Consider the following 18,991-nt stretch of genomic DNA (forward strand, 5'->3'; position numbering starts at 1 on the left):
TGTACGGTAAAGGATGGGGCTTTCATACTTCATACATGTAATCCCTGTGAGAAGGCCTTTCATTGGATACCAAGAACTTTGACCTTTTGACCTTGACCTTTGAGATTGACCTACTTTAAAAAAGCAAACCTTGGCCATAACATTTAAAGAGTTAGGGTAAGTGCTTTCATACTTAACATATTTGATCATTATGACAAGACCATTCATTTGATAACAATAACTTTGACCCTTTGACCTTGACCTTGGAGTTTGACCTAATTTTTAAGAAATTGAATGTTGACCTTCTGAATGGTAAGGGCTAGGGTTTTCATGCTCTACAAAAGTATTTTATGTGGCAAGACCTTCATTTGATACTAATTACATTGACCTTTTGACCTTGACTTTGGAGATTTTTGTATTTAAAAAACTTTAACATTAGCTTACTTTTAAATTTCACAATTGTTTTCAAGTGAGAATACCCTACTTTTGGTACCAATTAATTAAATTTGCATTTAAGAAAAGCTTAATCTTTGCTATGTTGCCATACGGGGGCATCAGTGTTTTACAAACACATCTCGTTTAATAGGTAGTTTTTATACGGCCGTCTTAAGACGGGACGTATTATGTTATAGGCTTCAAGTCCGTCTGTCTGTCTAGCTGTCCGTCTGTTAGCTTTTCTCGTGTCCGGCTCATATCTTTAATACTATAAGGCCTAGAGTTATCAAACTTTGTCAGCTGATACATCTTGGGTAGATGGTGTGTCGCGCACAAAAAGTAGGTCGCTCTGACCTACAATTAAAAAGTTGTACCCAAATATGGAAAAATCCTGTCCGGTCCATAACTAGAAAACTATTAGACTTAGGATCATCAAACTTGGCCAGTTTATGCATCTTAGGTAGAAGGTGTGTCGCGACCTATTTCAAGGTCACTGTGACCTTTAATTTTAGTGGAATTTAAAAAAATGTCTTTTTTTCTAATCATTTACACATTCAAAAAAATGTAAAACTATTGCACTAACCTTATTAGAAAAATGTTAAATCAAGAAAATACTTATTGTTTTAAGCATATACTTGACAGCAATCTATAACAAATATAACGTATGTTAGAGAAACTCCACCACTCCCATGAGTCTAATTATCAAGCACTGGTCAAGAAGAATTTTGATAACAGAAAATTGCATGTCAAATTAGAGGGAGAAATTAATGAGTTTAGTGTGAGGAGTAGCTGTAAGAGCATCAGTGCTATCTATATCCCTTGAGTATTGGGCCAAATGGGTAAGCCTGTTGGATTAAAAATAGCTCTTGTTGACTAGCCGAAGTTTTAAAATGAATTTGATGAGAAGAATTAAAACTAATTTGATATTGCATATTAAACTATTTTGATATTACATAATATTATGAACTTAAAAATTAATTTTATGGGGGTAGGGGTGGAATCTGCATGTCCATATGAATTTCATATTAACAATTAAGTGTCTGACATTAAATCTATAAAAAAATCATTGATGTTTTGTATGTTTTAAAAATGTTTTATGGTAGATAGTGCAGATCCAATAATCTTTTGGGAGTAATGAGTAGACAAGCATCCAGTTAAAGATTAATTAATGTGTTCAATGTAGGAAGGCTAGCTGCATGTCTCTTTCATTTCTTCAGAGCATGGTCTTATGGGAATTAGACAGAAGAACTGTTGATCAGTTTATATTTAATGGCCAGCCTTTTATTTCCAAAATTAATTAGGTATAGATTAAGTTGTGTAATTTGATATTGTTTAATATGATAGGCAATTGGCAAGGTATAGAAATCTATGAATGATGCAATATTTGTTATAATTAATGCATACACCACAGGAGATGGATAGACAAATTTTTTTAAGGTGTGTAAAAATCATTGAAATCTTAAAATCAAGGTTGACATGATTTTCCTGCACTTTTAACTGTTTAAGATACATTGTAATTGTAATTTTTTGACGGGCATATCATGCTGTGGTGTGGCACTTTATTTAATACAAATGATACAACTAATAATAAAAACATTGATATACTGCATAGTGGCTTTTAAGTTATCATATTGAACTGTATCATATAGGTTTTATTTGATCAATAGACAGCCCTAAAATCAACACATGTATTTGATTTTCATCACTTGTCTGTTTTCCCTTTGAGCAACAAACAGATTGTCATTTGTATCTGTACACAGTCCCCAGGGTCTACTCAGTCCACAGTCTATGTAACGGAGGAACTGTCCATCCTGGTCTATGATGTGGACACAGTGATTGTTATAATCAGCTGTAAGGATGTGACTCTGACTGTCTGTGGTGATTCCTACTGGATAGAATGGTTGGTTCTTTGGAGCAGGAGTATGTCCAGTGTACCTGAATCTCAGTTTCCCGGCCTGATTGACCACCACTACTGCTTTAGCTCCCTCATCAGACACACAGATATCCAGGTTCCTGTTCTCTGTTATGTATCTGTTGTAACCTGCACCAGATGAATAGAGAGGTTGACCTTTATCATGAAACTGAATGGTTTGTTTCTCTGTGGATCCAGAGTAACGGACAACTTTTGTTTGCTTGTAATCATCACTGTACATGGTAACCAGGAGGTCACCAGAGGAGGTACTACAGACACCGCGAGGTTTCCAGTTCTGTAGTCTGATCACCTCATCTATCTTCTCATTTTTCACAATGTTCACAGTTCTATCGTAATCAGTATAAACTAGATCTCCACTTTTTGTCACTGCTATGTCCTCTGCTCTGTTCCCTGACTTGGTTGTGATTGACTTGAGTAGTGATCCCTGATTGATGCTGTAGAGTTTCATGGTTGTGTCACTTCCTCTTGTCCAGATTTCTTCATCACTCAGACAGGCCACATTGATAAGGTATTGGTTATATCCAGTGTTTACGGTCTTTAAAGTCTCTAATTCATCAAGCAGCTGTTTGACTGGAGGAGAGGATCCAGCTTCTGGTGATTTCTGTGTTGTCTTCATGATGTAGCCATCTTTATCTGAAGTGAAAGAACCTGATGATAAAGTTCCAAACATTTTACTGAGTTTTTCTTCTTGAATTTTTTCTGGAATGAATTTGGATAAAGTTGGTACTGGTTTTTGTGGAAGGCTTCTGTATATATTTACATTTGAAGTGACTTTAAACAGTTTTGACAAGTCATTAGAGTTTATAGCCATTTCAAGTGAATCAATTTCATCCTTGATGTCAGACATCTTCTTGTTTATTTCATCCAGATGTTTCTGTAGAGTTTGTAACTGTGTGCTTTTCATCTCTTCAACTTCAGCTTTAAGTTTCTTGACAAGTTTGTCAATTTCTCTGTGCCAGTCCTCTCCATGTTTTGTTATGGCTGTTGAGAGATCTCCATATTTCTTTTTTAACTGACTCATTCTGTTTTTTACATCAGAGGCAATGTCCTCGTAGGTGGGATAGATTGTCTCCTTTAATTCAGATTGTTCTTTGATCATTTTGATCTTTTTTTCGTCCACAATCACTAAGATTTCTGATAACTTGTGGCCCAGGTGTTGATCAGATGCTAGACACTTTGTACAAACAGGAATTTCACATTTATCACAGTACATTGTACATTGCTGCTTGCTATGAGATTTACATCCAGGGTAGAGGGGGGTGGATTTCCTGGCCTGAAATTTGACGACTTTGTGGTCCTTGGATTCATCAGAGATCATATGTTTTCCTACACAAGCTGTACACAGGTTAACAAGACACGTATCACAGTGCATCTGTACCACAGCAGTCTCACACAGGTCACATCGCATCACGTCCTGGGCACTGGTACGGGGGTCCATGGTTAAACTTCTGACTCTGAAGTATAGAGTTAAATAGGTTTTAGAGTAGATCTTAGTTGGAAAAACATTGCATATTGAATTATTTTTAGGGGTATTTGTTCAGCAAATTATCTGTTTGATTAAAGAGTTTTAATGTTATTTTTGTTTTAAATTTTGACCAACAGTAAAATTTAAAATTCCATGGGTTCATGCCCCAGGGTGGGGTTTTGGTCTCATACATGTATTGCAAATACATTGCATTTCTGGAAATTTCTTGTCTCAAGGACTATTATCATTAGGAAACTGTTTGCATAATAATTATTTTGATTAACACTTCTCCCTGTTCTAAATTATAAGTTATGTGGATAGTTGGAGCTGAGTTGGCCACATGAAGAAACTTCATTAAACTCAGAGCAGAATTAGGATTTCTTTCTTCATTGGCCTTTAAAATCCTTGGTAGGTTTTTTTTTCTAAAATACCCGGTAATATATAGCAAAATATCCATTGCTATCCTTATGTATTTATATATAGGTAAATTTTGACCAAAATATCAAAAAGTAAAATAAATATTATATAAACATTACCTGACTCTTAAGGCAGTAATGGCTGCCGATAAAGTGGATATTGTTACTTGTGTTGTCTACCTGCCAGGTATTTATACTTCCTGGTCTATATATAGCAGGGATTTAAAGCTCAGCATTGTGTTTGCATTGTAAAACTATGACAAGCTGTAATCCTTCTAATATTAAAATAATGAAATTCTCTCAGCAATATATCAGAAATTTAAGGAAAACTGATCACTGATACACCCCCCCCCCCCTTTATCCAACAGCACAAAAAGTGTTCATCAAACAACACAGGATGAAAGTTGGATGCCACTAAATGATTTCAAAACCAATAGTTTAATTCATAATTAATTATTTGGAGTACTAATTTCAATTAAATTACCTGGGTCACTCAGATCAATCTTAAACATGTTCAATATTTAATGTGTATTATACAGGCTGTAAGATTGACTGTGAGAATAATCTGTATGTTAATATGGAAGTAATGGACAGGATTCAATCTTAAAATCCATATGAACAATGCAAATCGGGGTTAACACAGACCTCCAAAAACATCAGAGGTGGGATCAGGTGCCATGGAGGAGTGAGCATCCCATGCTGACCGGTCACATTCGCAGTGTGCTCCTACTAGTCCTAGTCATGAAAATTCAACATGTTCAATGAGAAAATATTGACCTAGGGCTTGCCATATTTGATATGTCAGAAAAAAGTTTTTTTTATTGATATTAAACACATATATCAATAAATGCTTATGTAAATTTATATATAAAACACATATGGTGAAATTTGTGTTAGTGACTCTTTAAGTTAAAGTCATGTTTTGTTTATTTCAGCTTTCTTGGATACAGATATAAATGGAACTCCCAGTGAATTAGAGAGCTTGATGATTTTGGAATATAAGGACACATATTCGGTAAAACATTTCTAAATGACTTGTTCTATTTACTAACAGAATCCTATTTATTATATGTTGTTTAAAAAAAAAGCTATGTTGATAAAGACATTTTGTAGGAATGTACTTGAACCTTTGGTGATCTACTAAATTGCAGATTTACGCACTTTGATTTGTGGTATAATTACAAGAAAAAAACTGTCACAGTGTATTTCTGAACTTGTCTTTGTTTAATTTGTGCAGTACAACTTTTTAAAACAAATAAAATTATATACAAAGAGCAAGAGCCATCTTATGCATAAAATTGCCCTGTACTTATAACAATTAATTAATTATCACCCTCTTTTCCATTTCATATATCAAAATAAAGTAGACATTTTGTGCTTTCATTCTCTATAAAAAAAAAATTTCGTTTTGAGAATCCAGATATTGGAAAACAGGTTTGAGAAATTGCAATGTTCTTGAAATTTGGTAGAAAACATGCATATTTGACTACCTTCAGCAAAGAATAAAAATTTTAGCACAGCCCACGATCCAAAAAAGAAAACATGGTTTTTGATCTTCAGAAGCAGAGCTTTCATTTTGTATTTGCATATTTTGGATCAGAGGTTGTGCTCTATTTGAAATATTGAAAAAATGCTTCAAATTTAGGTCATTTTCAAAGGAATTTACAGGATATGAGGAAAATGACGCATTTTATGACATCATAATGCATTGACTAGATGGAAAATTACGTCACGATTAATATATACGTGGTCACCAACACTCCAAGTGATAAATACTGCATTTGCAACCCAAACTGAGCGGTTTTGATTTTTCAGAAATTCTCAGGGCCAAATAAGGCCCAACCTGGCTTTTGCTCTTTCTGGAAAAGAAAAGCACTCTGCATCGCGAGATAAATCAGAAATATAAAAGTTCTTTTATTATTCCTATCGCTGTACAGGATGATTTTGAGTACAGCCTTCAGAAGTATAAACTGTTGTTAGCTGATCCTACCACAACTACTGCATACATCTATAACAGGGACCAGATTCTGTTTATACCAGGTAAAGTTATCACTGCACAAGACAATCATGTGGACTTAATTATTCAGTGCATTGACGTATAAAATGTCAGGTGCATGTCAAGGTTTGAAAATGGTCCAAGTTTTGTTTCAACCTTGATATCCTAATTCCATGAATATATATCTTGAACTTTTACCAACAGGTCATATCGGCTGAAGTTAAACTTTAATCAATCTTAATTTGAAAAAAAAAATTATATTTTACTTGTTCATACTTTTTTCTTAGCAGTTACATCCTTTTAACAAAACCTGTCTCTTAACAAATGGACATGTTAATATAGAAGAGACTATATACAGGTATTTTATATTTCAGGTCCTTCCAATGAGGTAGTAAATCTACAGCAGCCGGGGGGTCATATCCTGGGGGCAGGTAAATCTGGGATATCTGAGACAAAATGTTTCTCCAAAATCTGAAAGCCTTGCTCAGTCAAAGATGCCTCAAAGCATATTTTTCATTGATAATTTTTTTTTTCAACTGAAGAACTAAAACTTGTAAAAAGGAGGCATGATTAAGAAGTTACAAATTTTATTATTTTTAAAAAAACTGGAAATTTGATGATATGGGCAGAGATAAATGTAGATGTATTGGAACTGGAAACTACTAAGATGTGCATGTAACTAGGTATACTCTCATATTTGTATTAATATTTTTTCCTAGGATCTTGTGATGGAGTCGGAGTTTTCTTCTCTGGCAGTGTGGGATTGTTTTCTATCAGTGCTCCACAGAAACAGGAAGTCAGGTAAGCGGTTTAAATGACATTATTGAGAACATGAACTTTTAGGAAACTTTAGAGTTTTTTTTTAATGTCTATTGCCCTCAAGATCTGGTTTATAATCTCAAGAAGAGAGAGTTTGCAAGTGCAGAACACTTAAAATTTGAAGATATTTCATTTGAAGAATGAAATACTTTAATGTATATATGTGTAATATACAATTAAGATTCAATTTATCAGAAATTACTTCATAAATTATTTTTCAATTAATGGCATGTTATAGAAATTCCCCATTTCTTTTTGTAAAAAAAATGTCTTGGCATCAATTTATTATGATCTATGATATTTCCAGCATTATGGAGGAACCTTCACAAGACCTCACAACAATGGACATGGTAATTTTTATGAAATCCTTTGTCATCTACAAAATAGTACCACTGTAATACACTTTTATCAGTGGAAATTGTTGAATATACTTTATATCTAAAATGTACTGTTACAACCCAGCTCAATGTCATGTCTTTGTAGTCTGTATTGACGGCCAGCCACGCTAAAATGCAGGAATTGTCTATGAGTGAAGACAGAACGGCCCGACTCAAGTCTGCGTTTATTGCGACCATGAGGGGAAACATTGCAAGTTGATCAATTGTAATACAACATTAAATTGAGGTGTAGCCAAGGGAAGTAGCCCTGGTTAAATGGAACTGGAATCCTGCTAACTCCCTCAATGATATACTTTTTAACTGTTTAATTATACTGGTACAAAAGTTAAAAAAAATTCAAAATTTGGAAAGACAGAGAATTAGCTTTCAGAGCGGGAATTAACTCACTTGACTAATGCACGGTGGTTAGTCCAATAACATATATCAATAAAAAACTAAAATCTACAGAATTACAGAAAACTGCGAATAAGCTTCCAAAGCAGGGATTAGCTCAATGACTAATACCGGTATTTACATTTGCAAATGTTTTCCTTTATTTAACACTTCTGAAAGCAAGCATTTTTATAACTGTATAAATACAGGTACGGGGTCAAGAGGTCATAGATGTGCGTTTGGATAAATCAGGCAAATTTAAAGTATGAATAAGTCACAAATGTAAATATAAGTAATAAGGTATCATTTTTTGAGTTTTATTGGGATGTAAAATGGGTTGGCACATGATCAAAGTTTCCATAAAGCCCTTCGGGCTTTAAGGGATTTGATCACGTGACCAATCTGTTTTACATCCCAATAAAACTCAAAAAATGATACTATATTTCGTAAATGCACAGGGATTACTCCATTCACCATGATTTCAAAGGAATTATTACCATTTTATTACTTAATTTTTCATAAAGAAAAAAAATCAGTAGAAGTATAATACTTATATTATTATAATTATATCTATAGGCTGCAGCCCAGACAACCATTGATGAGTTATTTCCCCCTGATGAAGTGTCCACGGATTTAGATCAGATAGTTGTCTCCCTTGACCGAGATCTCGTGGATGATTTTCCTGCCTCCGATCCACGGTGGGCGGAGTCGAGACAAGGTGAGAGGCTAAAGGGCAAAAGATTATGAGGCTGGTATGGGATCTTTGCCTTTTATTAGGTCACCTGAGTAACTCAGGTGACCTATTGCTATCTGTTTTTGTCCATCGTCGTCTGTCGTGCGTTAACATTTAAACATTTTCAGCTTCTTCTCTGAAACCACTGAACCAATTTCAACCAATTTTGGCATATAGCATCTATGGGTAAAGGGGAACAAAAATTGTGAATTTCGTGGTCCCTGCCCCCCTGGGGCTTGGGGCAAAAACCACTAAAATTAGTGCAATCTTTAAAAATCTTCTTCTTTACTCCCAGACATCAAGCAGTCAAACTGTTGGTATGATTGTAATCAGCATTGAGTCCTCTACCAAAATTTTGAAATTCATGGCCCCAGGGTCAGGGGTTCTGGTGTTAGGGCGGGGCTCTATTGATTATATAGTGAAAATGCATTAATTCTTTGAAAATCTTCCTCTCTGCTCCTGAGTATTAAATAAACTAATTAAGTTCATAGTTATGATGAGCAAGAGTGCCTCTACCAAAATTGTGAATTTTATGGCCCCAGGGTCAGGGGTTATGGTGTTAGGGCGGGGCTCTATTGATTATATAGAGAAAATGCATTAAATCTTTGAAAATCTTCTTCTCTGTTCCTGAGTATTTGATAAACTTACTAAGTACATAATTATGATGAGCAAGAGTGCCTCTACCAAAATTGTGAAATTCATGGCCCTAGGGTCAGCGGTTCTGGTGTTAGGGTGGGGCTCAATTGATTATATAGTGAAAATGCATTAAATCTTTGAAAATCTTCTTCTCTGCTTCTGAGTATTGAATAATCTATTTAAGGACATAGTTATGATGAGCAAGAATGCTTCTACCTAAAATTGTGAATTTTATGGCCCCAGGGTCAGGGGTTATGGTGTTAGGATGTGGCTCTATAATGATTATATGATGAAAATACATTACATCTATGAAAATCTTTTTTTCTACTCCTGGGTAACAAGCAGAATGAACTATTAACATAGTTATGATGGGATGGGCTCTTCTTCCAGAATTGTAAATTTCAAGGCCCCTGGGTCTGAGATACCAAAATGGGGAGGGGGGGGGCTATACTTATATACTGAAAAAGAATTGTTTGAAATCTGCTCCTTGGTATTAATCAAACATTTTTGATAAGCAAGTATGCCTTTTCAAAAATTGTGCAATGTATAGACCTAGGGTCAGGGGTTCATATGTGGTGGGAGCACTCCTGATTATTGATGAATATTACTGATTAGTTGACATACTTTTTTGTTCCCCTACCCTGCTTATCCATATTAAGAAAACAAACTAAACAATTGCTAAGTGTATAATTATGAATAGCAATGGTGCCTCTTTCAGAATTGTGAATGCCATAGCATCTAGCTTAAAACATGAACCAAATTCAATCATTTGAAAGTTGTTGCATGATGCTCAGGTGACCTATAAGGCCCATGGGCCTCTTGTATTGATGAGAGATTAACAACCATTTATTGTGACTAGTACAAAGAATTATTGATTCGTGGTGGTGGTCTTTATCAGAAACTTGATAATCATTTATTGTTTTAGATGCCACCAGTAGCACCACTTCACTAATCATCATCAATCAGCTGACAGATAAACTCCGCGCTCACGAGTACGTCATCAACTTCCTCAAAAAGATGAGTCTTTGGGAACAGGTGAGAATTTCTTTAAAGTAAGAAAAAAGTATTAAATTTTAATGGAGAAAACTTATTTTGCCTTGAATTAATTGCCTTATTTTGTATTTTGTGCATTTTTTGCTATTTTCAACATTAGATGATGTTATAACAACTGAGTATTGGACTTCCTTATCTTTTTATGCCCCCGTAAACGAAGTTTCGGGGGCATATAGTTTTTGTCATGTCCGTCTGTCTGTCTCTCTGTCTGTTTGTCCGCAAAAACTTTAACCTTGCCCATAACTTTTGATTTAGTGGAGCTATGACTTTCATATTTCATATGTGTATTCCTTGTGACAAGACCTTTCTTTGGGTACCACCAAATTTGACCTTTTGACCTTGACCTTGGAGTTTGACTCACTTTTACATGAAAATTTGAAAATTTTACTTTGGCTATATCTTTTGAACAGTAGACACCAGGACATTTATACTTAACATATGTAATGTTTGTTATAAAACCTTTCACTGGATAACAACAATCTTGACCCTTTGACCTTGACCTTGTAGATTTAAGTACTTGTGAAAAAACTTTAACCTTGGCCATAACTTTTGTATGGTAAAAGATGGGGCTTTCATACTTCATACATGTAATCCTTGTGAAAAGACCTTTAATTGGATACCAAGAACTTTGACCCATTGACCTTGACCTTTGAGATTGACCTACTTTAAAAAGCAAACCTTGACCATAACTTTTAAAGAGTTAGGGCCAGTGCGTTCATACTTTAAATATTTGATCCTTATGAAAAGACCTTTCTTTGGGTACCACCAAATTTGACCTTTTGACCTTGACCTTGGAGTTTGACCCACTTTTACATGAAAATTTGAAAATTTTACTTTGGCCATATCTTTTGAACAGTAGATACCAGGACATTTATACTTAACATATGTAATGTTTGTTATAAAACCTTTCACTGGATAACAACAACTTTGATCATTTGACCTTGACCTTGTAGATTTTCTTACTTGTAAAAAAACTTTAACCTGGGCCATAACTTTTGAACGGTAAAGGATAGGGCTTTCATACTTCATACATGCAATCCTTGTGAAAAGACCTTTAATTGGATACCAAGAACTTTGACCCTTTGACCTTGACCTTTGAGATTGACCTACTTTAAAAAAGCAAACCTAGACCATAACTTTTAAAGAGTTAGGGCTAGTGCTTTCATACTTAACATATTTGATCATTATGACAAGACCTTTCATTTGATAACAATAACTTTGACCCTTTGACCTTGACCTTGGAGTTTGACCTACTTTTTAAGAAATTGAACGTTGACCATACCTTCTGAACGGTTAGGGCTAGGGCTTTCATGCTCTACAAAAGTATTTTATGTGGCAAGACCTTTCATTTGATACTAATTACATTGACCTTTTGACCTTGGAGATTTTTGTATTTAAAAATCTTTTACATTAGCTTACTTTCAAATTTCACAATTGTTTTCCTGTGAGAATACCCTACTTTTGGTACTAATTAATTAAATTTGCATTTAAGAAAAGCTTAATCTTTGCTATGTTGCCATACGGGGGCATCAGTGTTTTACAAACACATCTTGTTTCTAAAGAGTGAATACTTGTAAATTGCAGCTAAATCTAGTAACCATAAGGGACACATGAATGTTGACAAGACATGTGATGTGTGAACACGCGGAAAAAGTACAGGCCGCCATTGCATTACGCCAATTACATGGGGAGTAAGTATCTATAAATAGACATGTGATGTGTGAACACGCGGAAAAAGTACAGGCCGCCATTGCATTACGCCAATTACATGGGGAGTAAGTATCTATAAATAGACATGTGATGTGTGAACACGCGGAAAAAGTACAGGCTGCCATTGCACTACGCCAATTACATGGAGAGTTAGTATCTATAAATAGATATGTAATTTGTGAACCATGAGGGAGTTTTATGTTGCATCTATAATTAGACATATCAATGATATCATATATGACTTTTCTAACACAGCATATTGAAACGTTCTTTAATGATATAACAATTATGAATATAAACAGAAGTTGAAAAAAATGTGACTGTGCTTTATATGAATAAATTGAGTTTTATAAAATACAAATACCTCTATAGGTTTACTGGTATAGTAGATGCAGCCGTAAAGAAAGTGTTGGAGATGAGACGGGACGTCAACATTTCCCTAAACCTGACCCCACAGGATTTATTTTACAGAGAGGTATGTACTAAACCTGACCCAAGACTTATTTTACAGAGAGGTATATACTAAACCTGACCCCACAAGATTTATTTTACAGAGAGGTATGTACTAAACCTGACCCCACAAAGCTTGTTTTATAGAGAAGTTGGTGTGTTTTGTGATTTTCTATTTGTGTGTTACCTGTTACAGGTGTCAAGGATACAGGAAGTAGTCGAGTGTTTGTTGGCGTACCAGGAGGAAGTTCTGATGGCTGATGTCACAGTAACAGAGATTCTCACGGTCATTACGTCAGTCAACACAATATTACAGGTAAGTAACATAGGTAAATATTACAGGTAAATATTGATAGAATCAAGTTTGCCCCATATTATTTTTGCAGTATTCATGTACAATGTTTTATTGGATTTTTATAACAGCTGAAACATATGAATTTTGTCTATCAATGCACCATGTTTTTAAGTTTCCCCACTATTAGACCCCAATACATCTCTTTAAGAAGATTAAAGTAACTTTAATTCAAAATATAGGGACTTTCTATGCTGTTTATCTGTTGTGTTTAATTTACAGGAAATGTTACACAAAGCCCTACAGTATCGTCAGACCAAATCTACAACGTATGAATGTGAGGCCCCTCAAGGGGACATCCCAGAATACATACCCTGGACATCTACAGGAGGAGATCATGGGATCAGGACATTCCTTGTTAAACAGGTTTAATACGGTTTACATAATTAATATTATACAAAAAAGCCAAACAATTTCAATGCTCTATTGATCCATTCAAAAAGAAAAGAAATTGATATTCGCCTACTGAGTGAGAAAATGCCTATTATATGACTTGTTTATTTTAGTTCAGTAAGACGATAGAGGCAGTGATTTATTGTTTATCATTTGTCTCTGGGTTACTTTAGTCCAGTAAGACGATAGAGGCAGTAATTCATTTAGTTCTTTATTATATATTTTTAGTTCAGTAAGACAGTACAGGTGGTGATTTATTGACTAGTACTTTTATTTACTTTAGTTCAGCAAGACGATAGAGGTGGTAATTCCTGAAGTCCGAGATCCCGAAGGTCAAGAGAGGATCTACCAACAGCTGGCCGCCATCGCTGATATCGTCCTGGACGGTTACGTCAGTCAGTTAGAGTCGCTAGAAAATAACGTCAGTAGACGGCAGCACTTTAATGAACTACAGCGACGGTACGAACAGGACAGACAACAGCTGATTATGCCACTCAGTAAGTTCTTGTTTTGTGTACAGAATAGAGTGAAGCAAAACAAAATGAAAAAGAATGATGTTTTACTGCTATATTAAAACCGTTATGTTTATTTTTCTTCTTACATCAAATTTCAATTACTTAAACACACATTCATGTACTTGTTAATTGTTTATTTACTAGCTACATTATAAGTCCAGAAAAAATGTATTATTCAGTACTGACACTACATAATGATCAGATTGGCATTGTAAAGTTAACTCCTGCTTGACTTGAAATACATGTAACAGAGTATATTTTTAAAATCATAACCATTCTCTGTTGACAGTGGAGGGGAAGCAGTACGAGTTAGCGGCGTCTCTAGCAGAGAAATATTGTGACTTTGAAATCCTGATTCAACTGTGTGAGTTATCACACAACACAGACAGGATAGAGAAATATACATCAGTTCTCTGACAAGGTATGTCTATAAATAGACAAAATACAGAAATATCTACATCAGTTCTCTGACAAGGTATGTCTATAAATAGACAAAATAGTGAAATATCTACATCACTTCTCTGACAAGGTATGTCTATAAATAGGATAGAGAAATATCTACATCAGTTTTCTGACAACGTATATCTATAAATAGACAGGATAAAGAAATATCTACATCAGTTCTCTGACAAGGTATATCTATAAATAGACAGAATAGAGAAATATCTACATCACTTCTCTGACGAGGTATATCTATAAATAGACAGGATAGAGAAATATCTACATCAGTTCTCTGACAAGGTATGTCTATAAATAGATAGGATAGAAAATATCTACATCAGTTCTCTTACAAGGTATATCTATAAATAAACAGGATAGAGAAATATCTACATCAGTTATCTGACAAGGTATGTCTATAGATAGACAGATAGACAAATATCTACATCAGTTCTCTGACAAGGTATGTCTATAAATAGACAGAATAGAGAAATATCTACATCAGTTCTCTGACAAGGTATATCTATAAATAGACAGAATAGAGAAATATCTACATCAGTTCTCTGACAAGGTATGTCTATAAATAGACATGATAGAGAAATATCTACATCAGTTCTCTGACAAGGTATGTCTATAAATAGACAGGATAGAGAAATATCTACATCAGTTCTCTGACAAGGTATATCTATAAATAGACAGAATAGAGAAATATCTACATCACTTCTCTGACGAGGTATATCTATAAATAGACAGGATAGAGAAATATCTACATCAGTTCTCTGACAAGGTATGTCTATAAATAGATAGGATAGAAAATATCTACATCAGTTCTCTTACAAGGTATATCTATAGATAAACAGGATAGAGAAATATCTACATCAGTTCTCTGACAAGGTATGTCTATAATAGACATGATAGAGAAATATCTACATCAGTTCTCTGACAAGGTATGTCTATAAATAGACAGGATAGAGAAATATCTACATCAGTTCTCTGACAAGGTATGTCTATAAATAGACAGAATAGAGAAATATCTACATCAGTTCTCTGACAAGGTATGTCTATAAATAGACAGGATAGAGAAATATCTACATCAGTTCTCTGACAAGGTATGTCTATAAATAGACAGGATAGAGAAATATCTACATCAGTTCTCTGACAAGGTATGTCTATAAATAGACAGAATAGAGAAATATCTACATCAGTTCTCTGACAAGGTATGTCTATAAATAGACATGATAGAGAAATATCTACATCAGTTCTCTGACAAGGTATGTCTATAAATAGACAGGATAGAGAAATATCTACATCAGTTCTCTGACAAGGTATGTCTATAAATAGACAGGATAGAGAAATATCTACATCAGTTCTCTGACAAAGTATGTCAATAAATAGACAAGATAGAGAAATATCTACATCAGTTCTCTGACAAGGTATGTCTATAAATAGACAGGATAGAGAAATATCTACATCAGTTCTCTGACAAGGTATGTCTATAAATAGACAGGATAGAGAAATATCTACATCAGTTCTCTGACAAGGTATGTCTATAAATAGACAGGATAGAGAAATATCTACATCAGTTCTCTGACAAGGTATGTCTATAAATAGACAGGATAGAGAAATATCTACATCAGTTCTCTGACAAGGTATGTCTATAAATAGACAGGATAGAGAAATATCTACATCAGTTCTCTGACAAGGTATGTCTATAAATAGACAGGATAGAGAAATATCTACATCAGTTCTCTGACAAGGTATGTCTATAAATAGACAGGATAGAGAAATATCTACATCAGTTCTCTGACAAGGTATGTCTATAAATAGAAAATATAGAGAAATATGTACATCAGTTCTCTGACAAGTTATGTTTATAAATAGACAGGATAGAGAAATACATCAATTATCTGACAAGGTATGTCTATTAAATGACGGAATAGAGAAATATCTACATCAGTTCTCTGACAAGGTATGTCTATAAATAGACAGGATAGAGAAATATCTACATCAGTTCTCTGACAAGGTATGTCTATAAATAGAAAATATAGAGAAATATGTTCATCAGTTCTCTGACAAGTTATGTTTATAAATAGACAGGATAGAGAAATACATCAATTATCTGACAAGGTATGTCTATTAAATGACGGAATAGAGAAATATCTACATCAGTTTTCTGACAACGTATATCTATAAAGAGACGGATAAACAAAAGGTAATTATTAGACAGAATAGAGAAATATCTACATCACGTTTTGACGAGGTATATCTTTTTAATTAAAAAAAAAAAACTTTAAGATAGAAAATACTACATCAGTTCTCTGACAAGGTATATATAAATAAACAGGATAGAGAAATACAAAGCTTGACAAGGTATGCATAATAGACATGATAGAAAATTTATCTTACATCAGTTCTCTTACAAGGTATGTCTATAAATAGACAGGATAAAGAAATATCTACATCATTTCTCTGACAAGGTACACCTTTTCTACATCTTCTCAGACAGTATGTTTAAATGCAATGATATAAAAATAATTTTCAATTTATTTTAATGACAGTTAGAGAAGTAAATCAGTTTTATATATAATGAAGAATGGTAACAATTATTGAAAATAATTAATTAAAATATTTATTTTTTCAGGGTTTTGCAAATTTCCTATACACATGGTACATGAAAGAAGGTAGGTAGCATAATCCTAACGAATAAATATAAAACCTGAACATGTAAGAAGTTATTTATACATATTTGATATTTATAAAATTTCACGTGTATGAGTTGTTAATGTTTGTATGTTCAGGTAAGAGAGGAAAGCTCCTGGCTTTACCAATCAGTCAACAGAGAGAACTGGGTAGATTTCTACAAAAGGAGGACATTAAATCTCTAAGCTGGCTCCATAATATACAGACCAACAACTTCTCTAAGGTAAATCATATCTGGACATCCAATTACCTTTGAATTCAAAGAAACCCCTTTAAATCCATTAAATTAATCCTGGAATTTGACCTGCTTAAAAACATTTAAACAAATTGTAACCTTTGCCCAATCTTTAGATAGGTTGGTTTTTCAGCAGATTTTATGGAGTATCCAATATTTGTGTTTACCTCATATGACCTAGGGGTTAAATCTTAGCAATGTTTTGCCCTAACAGTGCATCAGTATGTCATTGTGTGTTTATGGAAAGTTTGATCTAGTATTTCTTTTATTTTCAGGCCCACACCACTCTTTTAGAGTTGGGCAAAATGGAGCAGGGTTCTCTGGCAAAGAAAAAGGTAAGGTTGTGTTGATAATAAATCATTTAATTGATATCTTATTACTCATTAAAACCTGTTCTTTTTTGAGAAAAGGAAATTTTTTCCCCACCTCTTCAATTAACAACAATGTGCTTATAATAAACAATGATTATAATAATGAAAGGAAGATCAGTTCTTTGACAAGGTATATCAGGATAGAGAAATATAAATGACAAGGGACTTGTCATTTGTAGATGTTATCATGCTTTATAAACTTGTAGACAATGTTAACTAGTTTAATTTTCTTTGGACAGGTATATATATTGTTACAATTAAATGTGAATGTATTGCTTAAAAAATTGCTGAAGACAAAAGTTGTTTGATCTTTTTATTTTTACATTTACATGTATATATATATTATCAAATTTGTGAGTAAAGCACTTCATTTATATTTTGACAGATGTAGGTTTTGTGGTTAATAAAACATTTATTTACATGTATCTTATAATATTTGTACACAGACAGTTTTATATTTTGACAGATGTAGGTTTTGTGGTTAATAAAACATTTAGTTGGTACATGTATCTTATTAAGTCAGGAATACTTCTCTTTTGATCCTCCTCCTTTTTTTTTCTTGAATAAACAAGAGTGTTTAATAATAAACTGAAAGAAAGATAGACTTGTCATTTAGATGCTATCATGCTTTTTAATCATGTAATCTAAAGTTTAATTTTCTTCTGGACAATTAATAAAAATAATATTGAATTTATTTTAATGGGGTTTGAGTTTTTAATTATATAATAAAATTATTAATAATATGTATTGTGTAGAAGATTGCTTAAGAACATTATCGAATTTGTCAGTATAACACCTCAGTTATATGTTTATGTCCCTGACTGACTGAGTAGCTGTACGTTTTGTTTTATAGACACTGTTAAGTCTGAGTAAATTGGCCGGACTGGCAGCTGACCCAGATAATGGAGAAATAGACAGCAACATACTAGGTAGGTATTAGTAGTCAGATAATAAGGTAGATATAGACATTAACATACTTAGGTAGGTAAGTAGTCAGATAATTAAGATAAACAATCTACATTAAACTAGGTAGGTATTAGTAGTCAGATAATGGAGATGTAGACAATAACATACTAGGTTCATATTTTAAATTAAGTGTATTAGACATTATTCTTACCACATGGGTTCAGTAAAACATTTAATTCATAAAACTAACCTTTAAGAACCTTTGATGAAGTTGTATGCTCTAATTTCTAATATAATATTATGTTATAATATCAGGAAGAGGTTGCTATTGTTTACCAAAAAAAAATAATAACATTGTTATTAAATGTACAGTAATTTACCTTATTAAAAAGTTGCATTTTAAGTGGCTGGAACGTTATTGTTGAAAAACCAATGCCAAATCGTTTTGTAGCAATATGGAGTATTCGTTTGTATAGACCTAGGGGTTAAATCTTGATATTTTGTTCAGTTTAGTATGAAAGATTGTTGTTTATCAGACTCATTTCGTGTGCGTTTTTAATCGTGCAAGACTCGTGTAACATGGTAGGAATTGTTAAAGAAAAAGATGTTCGTGTAACAGGTTTAATTGTTATCTTATTACTCATTATCGTTCGTGAGAAAAGGAAATTTTTTCCCCACCTCTTCAA

The 18,991-nt window shown here is 33.6% G+C and overlaps 2 protein-coding genes and 1 pseudogene across 2 annotated transcripts; 2 read left to right on the top strand and 1 right to left on the bottom strand.

Moving 5' to 3' along the window:
• LOC134260238 (nuclear pore complex protein Nup133-like) overlaps positions 1 to 18,991 on the top strand; it is a 115,551-nt pseudogene that overhangs the window by 57,809 nt on the left and 38,751 nt on the right.
• On the bottom strand, positions 2,008 to 4,396 carry LOC134260242 (E3 ubiquitin-protein ligase TRIM71-like). Its single transcript, XM_062742816.1, has 2 exons — positions 4,349 to 4,396; positions 2,008 to 3,801 (listed from the first exon to the last, which is right to left on the bottom strand). The coding sequence occupies exon 2, from the start codon at positions 3,783 to 3,785 to the stop codon at positions 2,094 to 2,096; it is 1,692 nt and encodes a 563-aa protein (XP_062598800.1). The 5' UTR covers positions 3,786 to 3,801; positions 4,349 to 4,396; the 3' UTR covers positions 2,008 to 2,093.
• Positions 10,120 to 13,067, top strand: LOC134260244 (nuclear pore complex protein Nup133-like). Its single transcript, XM_062742818.1, has 5 exons — positions 10,120 to 10,217; positions 11,820 to 11,926; positions 12,318 to 12,420; positions 12,592 to 12,724; positions 12,970 to 13,067. The coding sequence occupies exons 2-5, from the start codon at positions 11,850 to 11,852 to the stop codon at positions 13,020 to 13,022; spliced, it is 366 nt and encodes a 121-aa protein (XP_062598802.1). The 5' UTR covers positions 10,120 to 10,217; positions 11,820 to 11,849; the 3' UTR covers positions 13,023 to 13,067.

Source organism: Saccostrea cucullata, unplaced genomic scaffold, assembly GCF_032062105.1.
Source record: "Saccostrea cucullata isolate Sc308-1 unplaced genomic scaffold, CSIRO_AGI_Scuc_v1 ctg1376, whole genome shotgun sequence".
In the NCBI taxonomy this organism is placed as follows: Eukaryota; Metazoa; Mollusca; class Bivalvia; order Ostreida; family Ostreidae; genus Saccostrea; species Saccostrea cuccullata.

Bases quoted from the DNA above. Each gene is read 5' to 3' on its own strand.
- LOC134260244 (XM_062742818.1), top strand. From the start codon at position 11,850: ATGTTGACAAGACATGTGATGTGTGAACACGCGGAAAAAGTACAGGCC. The intron at 11,927-12,317 runs GTAAGTATCTAT...ATACCTCTATAG, and splicing joins TTACGCCAATTACATGGGGA to GTTTACTGGTATAGTAGATG. The intron at 12,725-12,969 runs GTAAATATTACA...TTTAATTTACAG, and splicing joins ATTACAGGTAAGTAACATAG to GAAATGTTACACAAAGCCCT.
- LOC134260242 (XM_062742816.1), bottom strand. From the start codon at position 3,785: ATGGACCCCCGTACCAGTGCCCAGGACGTGATGCGATGTGACCTGTGT.